Here is a 12,295-nt window from a genome sequence, read left to right as displayed (position 1 = left end):
TAAGATGTTATGGAGAAATGTGGTTAAAAAAAAAAATCTTTCAGTATAATTGAAGCCATATGGAGAATGACGTATTGTTTGGGGGAATGAAAGAGGAAGAAGTAGACATTGCGGCTTATAAGACATGCATTGATACAGAAGCGTTCATTTCCTTGTCACCTATCAGACATAGCCGGCAGATCTGTGCATAGTTTGGGGCAGGAATGCAATCCAGAGGACTAACAGACAGTGTCAACTCCTGCCTGTGTCGTGGCTTCCCATTTTCTCAGCCCACTCCACTGGCTTTTCTTGGTCTTCCTGAATATGCTGTTCTCTTCATAGCACTTACTGCTCTTTATCTGGCGGAACATTAACCCCTAGTAGCCACAGTGTGTTTATCATTTCCTTACTAGACTTGTGGAAGAGCTGCTGCATCACGAATATTCTTTGACAGGTTCATTTCACTGGCACTTATTTTTGTCCTTGCCAAGAATGCTGTGTTTAGGAAAATGTAATGAGAAAATTCTCTTTGGATTAATGTGAGAAATTGCATAAATCAAAACATGCATTCTTTGCTTAGATAACAAAGAAAGTTGCTCTTTTGGCAAGAAGTATCAATTTTGTGAATATGTAAGCACAAGCCTATGTTTTGACTAGGATGTGTTGTTAGCGTCTCCAAAAATTACAATAGTTGAATTTGATCTAAGAAGTGTTGGAAATACAAATGTGTTCTCAACAATGAAATTTAAGAATGTGCTGTTTTTAAATGTGGCGATATAAACCATCAGTGAGCGAGTTGGATGTGGATATGGTGTTCCCATTTCTAGAGATGCTCAGAAGCCAGATGATAATTCTGTCCCTAGCAATGGCAACCTTCTCCAGTACTCTTGCCTGGAGAATCCCTTGGACAGAGGAGCCTGGTGGGCTACAGTCCATGGGGTCGCAAGAGTCGGATACGACTGAGCGACTGACACACACAGTGTTCCCATTTCTAGAGATGCTCAGATGACAATTCTGTCTCTAGCAAGGCAGTAATAATATTGGCTGTGTCATGGTGTATCCCTTTCTTGATTCACTCATTTGGCTTACTGAGAGGTCATAATGAGGAGAGATTAAAAGAAAACTAAAGTTATATAAAACTGAATATTTTGCATATCTAATATCTTCAGAAGTGACGTAAATCTTCCCTATGTAAGATTTTATCTCAGTAAAATTAAACAGGAAAAGAAAAAAAAATAGTACTTCCTACAACCTCTAAAGGATATTTATAAAGTCCCTGGAGAGTTTTTAAAAATTAATAACTCTGGACATACACCTGCAAACCACAGTCATCATTTTAATTCAAGATTCAGTCCACTCGTGGAACAAACATTTATTGAGTGCCTGCTGTGTGCAGATACTGGGCTAGGTGATGGGCTGTACAGAGGAGAAGGCCTCACTTCTAAGGAGGCCAGCATGGTATAAACAGGGATTTGGAGACGCATGAATGAGTAGTGCTCAGAATCATCACCTTTTCCTGAGGGAAGCAGTGAGCCTCCATAAGCAAGGCATGTTATGGAGTTTTTAATGCTGTTGTTTATTTTTGCTGATGGCCTTTTACTCAGTAGGGGTTAAGTGTTCCTCTTCTTCTCCTTTTAAAATAATAATCCTAGGCAGGCTTTTGTGTGTGTGTGACTTCCTAGATGCCAGGCTCTGTTTTAGGACTTATATCTGTTATCTCGTTTTATTCTCTCAGCAGCTTTATAAAGCTGGCACACTCTAATCTCTGTTTCATAGAAGTGTGAACAGAGATTTAGAATGCTTGAGAAAAGTACCCAAGATCAGAGAGTGGCAGACCCAGGATTCAGCCTAGGCTCTTAAGGCACTAAAGCCCCTACTCTTAACCACTAGACTCTCATGCAAACCACTGTAGCTGGATAGAACTTGTATTTTATAGATTCCTGTCTTGACAGAGAGTGAGAATGAGCATGTGAGCACTTAGGAAATGGAAGATATCATCCAGTTGTTTAAATAAATGTATTTACAACTAAAAAGGTTGTAAGGGTGGCAGTGGAAGGCGGTGAACAAGGCCGTTTTTTCCACCTTTCCTAATACACTGGACAGTCATTCCAAGGAAAAACTGCCTCCTTACAGGGGACAGTGGGACAAGAATTTATATATATATATATATATATAGCAGGTATGGAATGATTTGCTAATAGAACAGAGTTCACCCTAATAAAGTCCTCATAGTAAAGAGCTGTGTAATCCTGTGTGAATCTGTTCCCCTGATGTCTGGGGAACTGTGTAACAGCAGAGTTGTGTGTACATGTATAATTGCATGTGCCCATTACTGTTTGTAAGTGTACCTGATGTTGTGCCATGGGCCAAGCTGTACTTATGTTTGTTATGAGAAACCTAATAGACAAGAAATATGAAAATGATTATAAGCCTAGTGAAACCCACTTTCCCCAGAGAAGTTTGATCAGCACTTCTGTGTTTATAAAATCATTAAAACTGCATATGGATTTTATAAACTTAAAAATGAGGAAATTGGCCCAGAAAGGTTAAGTACTGCTTCAGTTCATATTTAACCTTTCTGAGCTTCCTTGGCAGTGCGGTAATAAAGAATCTTGCCTGCCATTGCAGGAGATGCAAGAGATGCAGGTTCGATCCCTGGGTCTGGAAGATCCCCTGGAGGAGGAAATGGCAACCCACTCCAGTATTCTTGCCTGGGAAATCCCATGGACAGAGGAACCTGGTGGACTACAGTCCATGGGGTCGCAAAGAGTTGGCATGACTGAGTATGCATGCACGCTTCATAGCTTCATGGCGGCAGCATCTTGCTAAGAGGTGGTACTCTCAGGTTTAATTGTCATGGATTAGGGATAAAGAAATAATTCAATATTGCAAGGTACTTTTTGCTCCTGTAGGAGACAGCTGGAGTTCATATGCTAATGGGGTGATACTAAGCAAGTTCCCTTTTTTAAAGCCTCAGTCTCTGCATTAGCATTAGAATGGGAATGATTTTCCAGTTTTGCAGGAGTTAGATGACATCATGCCAGTAAAGCAGAATACCCTGGGTAACACACTCCATCTGTGTAATGTTTGTTGTCATGCTCTTCATTTTACAAGTGTCTTGTAAAACACAGTCTTCCAAGTTTGTTTGCTCACTGTGGACAGAGCTGCAGAGCACATTTAGAGCCAGGTTCTTGATTTCCGTCTGGGGCATTGCCCATCCCTCTGTGCACACTTCATTTGCATTCTGTGCCTTTTTATTTTTTAAATCACCTCCCACTATGGGAACCAGCTGGTATCCCTTTCTCTCCTAGAGTAGTTGTAAGAACTGGAGATGTTTAAACCCATTTGATTTTTCTCACGGTTCAGAAGAAGAGAAGGCTTAGCATAATATGTATAGCCGATCAGCACAGGGTTGTGTTGGTTGATCATCCTGGCCCAATAGTGTATCTTTGTTCGGAAGGCTGTGATTGTTTCCCTGCTTCAAAATGAGAGTTTGAAATTTCCCTCTGGCCCTAGCAACCGAGATAAGGGGGATATTTAGGTGCCAAGTCTCATTCTGCAGCCTTGCCTCTCTGAGCTACCCATGTTTACATATGGTGGTCTAGAGAGACATCCTCTTCCTTCACGTAATCAACAAACAGGAAGAGGCTGCCTTTGGGGAGCTTCTAAACTACAACTATTCACTGTAGTGTGTAGGTGGGAACCCAGCCCATCTAAAAACCCGGGAATCTTCCCTGTGTTAGAGTGGGGTGAAAATCAGCACCCTCATTTTCTTTTCTTTCTTCAAAATGAACATGCAGACAGTTATCCAATAATTGTAAAGCCAGGTGTTTAACAGTGAGTCAAACATTTGATGGTTGTGATATTCTAGGAAGAGCAACATATGTGTCAAAAGAAATTAATTTAAAAAAATTATATTCGTATTTTTTTTCCTGCCGCTTTTTTCCTGAGTGATAGTCACTCAATTGTGTTCGATTCTTTGTGATCCATGGCCTGTAGGCCATCAGGCTCCTCTGTCCATGGAATTCTCCAGGCAGGAGTACTGGAGTGGGCAGCCATTTACTTCTCCAGGGATCTTCCCAACCCAGGGATTGAACCCAGGTCTCCTGCATGGCAGGCATATCCTTTACCTTCTAAGCCACCAAGTAGATAATTTGCAATAGGGTACATACACAATATGAGAAAGAAAGAACAAAATCAAACTTGACTGTGATCTGAGAGTTGGTTAGTGTATTTCCTTTATCAGAAAGAAAAAATCAAGAGCAAGAAGAGATAGTTGTGTTTTTTATCCTTTTTGTTTTCAGAGGAAGGGAGTTCATTAAAGATGAATTTGGTTTTAACCAAGTTTATTATAAGACATAGCAGTATAAAGTAACGTGTAAGTAAAGAAAATAAAGATGTACTTTTACTTACAAGTTATCTGTGATAAATTTTGTAGACCATTTGCAGAATTACTTTGGGAGCCTGTGCACACTCGTCTCTCCTCCCAGGAGGATGTGTCAGATTCTCTTGGTAGAGGGCAGAAAGGCAGTGTTTAAGAATTTTCCCCAAATGTTACTTAATCTGAGGAAAAGAATATGCAGGACACTAGCATAATTTACCTAACTCCACATCATTTCCAGATTTCAGGAGTTTTCCTAAAAACCAAGGGCCAAGATAGGCAGTTAGTCAGAGTGGTTGATTCTGTATGAAGATACAGAAGCTGCCAGTTTTTCTGGAGTTGGAAGGTTGAGGCCCAGGCACAGGAGTGCCCTGACTTCATGCTGAATGAACAGTTAGTGACCCAGATTCCCTTTGCTTGGATGACAGGAATGATCCCCAGATGGAATCTGAGAGACCAACCCAGTGGTCACCAGTGGAAGGGAAGGGAGCTAGATGGGTCATTATCCAAGTTACCTTCTTGTCCTTTTTCATATCAGGAACAGGATTAGCTACAGGATGATGTTTTTTTCTGGGCAGTCATGAATGCATATGGGCCTGGAGACAGGAAATGGGGGAGCCTCCTTCCTTTAGAGGGCAGCAGCTGTTACAAAGGAAATTAAACAGTTTGTGATGACCCAGGGCCTGGAGATCACTTTGGGAAGCAGGTCTGCTCTGTCTGTCAATCATCTGTCTCTCTCCCACCTCAGTGACCAACCCTCCTATGTTAAGCATTTCTCTCTTGGGCTGATTGTTCACAGACTTACACACAGGCCCTGCCCTTGGACAACACAAGAGGGAATCCTTTGTTGACCATTACTCACTTCCAGAGAGTGCAGGAGATTGTATTTAAAAATTTAGGGCAAAGACATATTTTTTATCAGAATATACTTAAATTATGTTTTAAAGGTAAAAATTTTTTGCTATATGTTTAATCTATGTAACTATGTATTCAGTTAAATTTTTGCATTTTACGTTTTATAGCTTGTTGTCATAATTGGAAGAAGTAACTATGGTCTAATAGGAGTCTTCTCTTTTTTCGATTTGTTACGTTTTAGTGCTGCCAACTGTCCCTATTCAGAAATCAATTTGAATAAAGACCGAATTTTCCCAGATCGTTTAAGTGGTGAAATGCCTCCAGCTAGTCCATCATTTCCAAGAAGTAAAAGAGCCGACACAAATGAAATCTCTTCGTCTCCTGAAACCAGGTAATTAGAGTGGTAATATTAGTGTTATTCAGAGGTAACTGTGGTTGAAAGACATTTTTTTCCTTAGGTGTTTTGTGTTCTATGGTGATGTCTTCTAGTACATTATTGAAAATGCCCCTGACTTAATGTGAAATAATGGTGGGGGTCAATACTTGGATTTAAAAAAATTTAGGCAAATTTTTTATAAAAGCACATGCACATCAGGCAAGATTTCTCTTGTCCATCTTTTAGCTGAACTTGCTTGATATTAGAAGTTTGGACATCCCAGTCATTGTATTTCCTGATAATTCATATTTCTCAATGAACTGATCCATATTTATATAAGATCATACTCTGTAAAGAAGATGATCAATACCCTGTGAAGAATGGACTTTCTTTTTAGTGTTCGTTATACGCCACGTGCTTGTATCTACATTGTTTCATTTAATTATTAGTGTATTCGTTGTACAATGTGCTCAGTCATTTGGTTTTGATTTCACTTGTAGAGTTAAGTTGGAACGTTTTAACCTCTATGGATTATTCAGTAAAGAATCAAGTTTTGTTTGATGTATCTTTAAGTAAATGGCCTCTGTCCTTGCATTGACTGAAGATACTACAAAAGAAAACAGTAATATAAAGATGATCCTTCACACTTATGTTTGGGGACTTTTCTTTTATGGAGAGTCTTTAAAATCTAAGGCAGTGTAGTTATTTGATTATTTTAATATTTGGTAGCTCACAAATGTACCAGATGAACATTTGAATTAATTAGTCTGATTCTTAGTTCACAGCAATGTTGTTGAAGCAATGGCATTTAAAGTATCAGTATCCTCATAGAAAAGCAGTTTTGCCCTATGGATGAAGGAGAGTTGTAACCTCTTTAATTAGAAACAACAGTGATGATTTATTCTTAATCCTTAAAACCATGACTAATGTAACCTAAGCTCATTCACCTAACTCAGAACCCTAATATGAGGGCATATCACTTGAGGAAATTTACTTTAAGACAAATGAAGTACTAATTCACATAGTAGTGATTATAGCAACAGAGTTCATTGACTCACAAGGAGGTAAGGATCCCTAAAGTTTTTATTTCAAAAGCCAAGATGGGAGGGAGGAGGGTTCAGGATGGGGAACACATGTAAACCTGTGGCGGATTCATTTTGATATTTGGCAAATCTAATAAATTTATTTAAATTTTAAAAAAAAAATAAAATTTATAAAAAAAAAAAAAAAAAAAAAAAAAAACAAAAGCCAAGATATTGTGTAAAATTTTAAAAGGATACTCTGAAGTGTTGGCAGTTTGACCTTACAGGCTTGTCACTAACTTTCTGGGCCCTGGGCTGGATAGCTGGGCTCAGTTTCCTCACAGCAGAAAGGAAAATGATAACAAATGAAAGGTTGGTAATAAAGAAGTCTAATCTTATGGCTTGAGAATGGTTGCTTTAAGGTAGAATTAACAGAGTTGAAGTTAGCTGGCTTCATTGCTGTAAGTGAATCTGTATGAACGTATTTAATATGCACTGGGACGACCCAAAGGGATGGTATGGGGAGGGAGGCGGGAGGAGGGTTCAGGATGGGGAGCACATGTATACCTGTGGCGGATTCATTATGATATTTGGCATAACTAATACAATTTTGTAAAGTTTAAAAATAAAATAAAATTAAAAAAAAAAAAACAATTTTTAAAAGATTTTTATTAGAGTATGCTGCTGCTAAGTCACTTCAGTCGTGTCCGACTCTGTGCCACCCCATAGATGGCAGCCCACCAGGCTCCCCCGTCCCTGGGATTCTCCAGGCAAGAACACTGGAGTGGGTTGCCACTTCCTTCTCCAATGCATGAAAGTGAAAAGTGAAAGTGAAGTCGCTCAGTCGTGCCCGACTCTTAGCAACCCCAGGCTCCTCTGTCCATGGGATTTTCCAGGCAAGAGTACTGGAGTGGGGTGCCATCACCTTCTCCTTATTAGAGTATAGTTGATTTAAAATGCTGTGTTAGTTTCAGGTGTACAGCAAAGTGAATCAGTTATACATATATGCATTCTTTTTTAGATTCTTTTCCCGTATCGGTCATTACAGAGTACTGAGTTCCCCATGTTAAACAGTAGATCCTTATTAGTTATTTGTTTTATACATAGTAGTGTGTATAGCAAACATGAAATTTTTTGATCACTGATTCTTTTACCTGATCTTAAGAATGGTAAGGTGTACAAAGCTCTGAGAACAGTGAGTAATAAGTAATCAGTCCTCAATAAATGTTAGTTTTTATTAGTTTTGTTGCAAGAGGAATAGTTTGCTTGTTTGTTTCTTTCATTCCAGAGAAGCAAAGTAAGGCCGGCACATTTTTTAAATATATACATATACCTAGGTTAAGGAGAAGGCAATGGCACCCCACTCCAGTACTCTTGCCTGGAAAATCCCATGGATGGGGGAGCCTGGTATGCTGCAGTCCATGGGGTCGCTAGGAGTCAGACACGACTTAGCGACTTCACTTTCACTTTTCACTTTCATGCATTGGAGAAGGAAATGGCAACCCACTCCAGTGTTCTTGCCTGGAGAATCCCAGGGACGGGGGAGCCTGGTGGGCTGCCGTCTATGGGGTCGGACACGAATGACGCAACTTAGCAGCAGCAGCAGCAGGCTAAACTTTGAGTAGAACACTCAAACAAGAAGATTCTCATGATGTCAGATAATGTTCTCACCTCTTTTCTCAAAATTGTTGCTCACGTGGATGGGTTCCAAGTCAGGTTTTAACACATTTTATTTGCGTCCTTCATAATAATTTTCAAAACATTGGTCCACCAGACTGTATTTTTTTTAAAAGGCATTTGGCACAGCAAGAGACAGCTAGCACTCCCAGAAGCAGACCTTGAGGCAAAGATTTGATTGCAGGTGGTTTATTTAAGAGGTGAGGAAAGCGCCAGTGGGGGAGTAGGGAGGTGAGGCCACGAAGGGAAGACCGCTGGTAAAGCTTCACTGTCACACCAGCTACCACTGTGGACAGCAGGAGCACAGGCCTGCTGGGGCCTCTCTGGGAGACTGTGTAAAACACACCTCTCAGGTTTTTCCACCATAGGGATGAACGCGCTCAGCTATTTTAAACACTTGGAAAGGAACTATCCTTCAATTAAAAACATGAATAAAGTGGAAAAAACCAGCGTTCCCTTTGGTCACAGAGCGAGGCTGCCAGGGTGGAAGGATGAGCGAATGCCCCAGCACGTCCCCTGCCACACAGCAGGCAGAGCTGCCAGAACCCGGGTAATCCTTGGGAAGGCAGAGCAAGTGAGATAGGTGGGCACAGTGGGTGGCCAGGGGACATGGTCTAGGCACGGCTGACAGTGTCTGCTGCGCCAGCCGAGGCACCCATTTCAAGTGCCAGCTGGGCACCAGAATGAAGTATGCTGGCATTGCTTTTGATCCAGAAGCAGAAATAATAAGGCCAGAAAAATGAACAATTTGAGGAATACCTATGTCTTTTTCATACCAGAAAAGGTATTTTAAGGGCCAGTTCATAGGCTACCTACTCAGAATAGACCCATGGACGACTGGTGTTCCTTATCTATGCTTCACAGGCCTGACTCCATATCTGATCCCCTGACATCTCTAATATTCAGATTAGGGGCCCAGCCAGCCAGAACCTTTCAGTCTGGAGCCCAGGAGCCTACATTTTAAAAGTTCATTTGGGAATATATCTCCCTGCTTAAAAATTTCAGTGACATCTCTTTACTCTTGGAATTAAAGGCCTAATTCTGAATGTAGCCTGCAAAGCCAGTGTTATCTGTTATCTGCTGAACTCTCCAGCTTTTTTCCTATCAGGTTGTTTTTAAACTTAATGCTTCAGCCATCTTGGTCCTCAAACCTTTTCTCTCTGCCTTGAACCCTTGTCTCTAACCTGTCCTAGTGAGTCTCACCTCATGGGCTTCAGGGTAGCTCCCATTTCCCCAGGGAAGCTTCATCCTTTCCTGCAGACCCTGGGTCAGGTTCCTCATCACTTGCTTTCGTGTTACACATGCCCAAACTGTTGATGGTTCTCTGTAAATACTTCCTCTGAGTCTGTGTGCTTGTCTCATTGGTAAGCTCCACAAGGGCAGAGGCCACATCTTCTCTGATTCTTTTAGACACCCTCAGTGCCAAGTACACTACCTGACACTCGGTGAGGCTGGAAGGCCGCTATGAGTCATCCACTAGCCTTCAGAGGAGACCTACCAGTCATGTCGCCCAAGAGGCCACCTCTGTGTAGCCTTTTTTTTTGTTCCAGCAACACTTCTTACTTTTTAAACTTTGTACAATCCCCACACCAGATATCTAAGAGGTGATTATTAAATGATGAGATAAAGCCCCCAAACACATACCTGTGCTTTTATAAATGTTTCCCAAACTGTTGTTTGCCTTCCTCCCCTCCATAGAAAACCATACCATACAAATGACAACATCTGTATGACGCAGTGAGAAAGTGGTTGGGACTGCCTCTGGGTGACTAGACAGGGACCGTGTTTACTGACAGGACCACCGGCAACAATACCTCAGAACTCTTGTACCTGAGCGTCAGGGCATCCTGGCTGGGAAGCTCTGCTCCACGTTAAGAGGGCTCTGCCTTGAGTACTTTTGTAGGTGTACTGAATGTTTGGGTCTGTCTGCTTTACAGAGACTTGTCAAATGGGTGGTCAGCTAATGAATGAGTTGCCAGTGTGTGTATAGATAGAAATATGAGATTGTAATCCTTTCCCAGTTATCCATTCATTCATCACATGCATAAGGAGTGTCAGTATTGTGTCTGGAGATTTCAGTGAGATGTTTTCCTTGGGAGATCAGCAGCTCATTTCTGCCCTCACTGCCCTCCTGGCAGCAGATGGTAAGGCTGGTGGGCTCTGCCAGTCGGTGAGGTTTCTGGGGACCAATAACCTTTCATCTCTATATGTCTGCAGCTGAGTAAGAGAACATGTTTGTCTATATATCTAAGTAAAACCTTTCAAAGTTTTAAACTTTGTTTTGCATCAGAAATATCAGATGCTTGTTAAAATGCATTGCTTAAGGTACCATCTCCAGAGATACTAACTCAGAACATGTAAGCTGCATCCCAGTTCATTTTTAACAGGCACCCCTAGGTGATGGAAGCAAGTGATCTATAACCCAAACTTTGCGAATTGTTACTGAATATAAAGACCCTTCTCCGGAGTAATAGTTCATGATGTGTTACCAAACAAAGAACATCAGCATCTGTCCGATGTAGTCTTATTCTCCTGAATGTATTCTATAGCTGCTTGTCATTGTGTTTCTAAATTAGGTGCTATCTCTGTTTAAAATCACATTATGTTTTAAGGTCCTGTGTTGTTTAAGCCTGCTTAGAGATAACCATAGAAACATAATAAAGCCTTTTTAAAATACCTGCAAATGCTTATATTAACTTGCAAGGCAAATGTCCATTACTAACCTATATCGAAAGAAAAAATTCAAGTCAGTCTTATATAGGCCATTAAAACAGCTTTTCAAGTTGTAGATCCAGTGTTTCTACTCTGAGAATTATGTGGAACAGTTACAGGAGTTGCAGCTTCAATCTGATTTACATAGTTGGGATGAATCAGACTTGCCCATCTGTACCCAAAAGAAGGGCTTTATGAAACAGATGGGAATACAAACTAACATAAAATATGAAACTGTAAGCATATATACATCTCGTTACTTCGCAAAACTGTAAAATCAAGTAGAGTAAAATTAGAGCCAAAAGTTCTAAAAGATGGCAAAAGTTAATTAGAAATCTTCAGAAGCTTTGTTTTGCTTCCTAAGGTACTCTGGTCATGAGGACTTGGTATTAATGACTCAGAAAGTCCCTTTAATCTGTGGGCATCCCCTGCCTATTGTAAAGCCTTTCCGCCCCGCCCCCCCCTTTAGTTGATATGCTGCCAGATATGGATTAGGAACTGTGAAACTTTTCAAATATTCCAGTTCTTGGGAATCTGCATCAAATCTATGCAGTTGTTTATGCACGCTAGGGAGGAGCTGGGTTATTAAAACACTTCCAATCCAGATGTCAACTGCTGTAACACCAAAGCACCCATTCAGAGTGTAAGGAAAAGATGACTGTTATTGTTGATGCATGGGAAGTTGTTAGAACAATATTGTAACAGGGTCTTACTTTATCTCCTTGAATAGCACTTATTTTTGACTCAGGAGATGCTTTTATATACACTAGAAAATGACGTCTGTTCTCCTCTTCTATGACAGCAGCATGAGAGCAATGCAGTCCTGCTCTTCTTATGATGTGATCTTTATTTCCCAAATCTCACCTTATTGGTTAGGGCTTTTCATCTTATACAAGAATTGATAAATTAATTGAGGAATTCATTTTATTGGGGAATTTCCTTGGCATCTTGATAACATCCACTATATTTACTTACTCATTATATTCCTTTCTTCACTAACATGTTAGTAGCCTTATTAATTAGGGCTTCCCAGGTGGCGCTAGTGGTAAATACCCGCCTGCCGGTGCAGGAGAGGCAAGAAACATGGGTTCAAGCCCTGGGTTGGGCAGATCCTTTGGAACAGGGCATGGCAACCCATTCCAGTATTCTTTCCTGGAGAATTACGTGGACAGAGGAACCTGGCAGGCTACAGTCCATAGGGTCGCAAAGAGTTGGACACAACTGAAGTGACTTAGCGTGCATACAGCCTTATTAATCAAAATTTTTTATCCATAGTCATTAGGTAAATAGTAA

At 40.7% G+C, this 12,295-nt stretch overlaps 1 protein-coding gene across 12 annotated transcripts in view; it reads left to right on the top strand.

Moving 5' to 3' along the window:
- The window catches only part of L3MBTL3 (L3MBTL histone methyl-lysine binding protein 3), a 106,828-nt gene that overhangs the window by 70,096 nt on the left and 24,437 nt on the right, over nt 1-12,295 (top strand). For all 12 annotated transcript variants that reach the window (XM_044924241.2, XM_025294556.3, XM_025294558.3 and 9 more), the window contains one exon: nt 5,457-5,606. In XM_044924241.2, coding sequence (XP_044780176.1) covers nt 5,457-5,606 — 150 coding nt within the window. The remainder of the gene's footprint in view (nt 1-5,456; nt 5,607-12,295) is intronic.

The sequence above is a fragment of the Bubalus bubalis genome, chromosome 10 (assembly GCF_019923935.1).
Source record: "Bubalus bubalis isolate 160015118507 breed Murrah chromosome 10, NDDB_SH_1, whole genome shotgun sequence".
Lineage (NCBI taxonomy): Eukaryota > Metazoa > Chordata > Mammalia > Artiodactyla > Bovidae > Bubalus > Bubalus bubalis.
The sequence above is the reverse complement of the archived record's forward strand: the minus strand, read 5'-3'. Positions and strand labels throughout refer to the sequence as shown.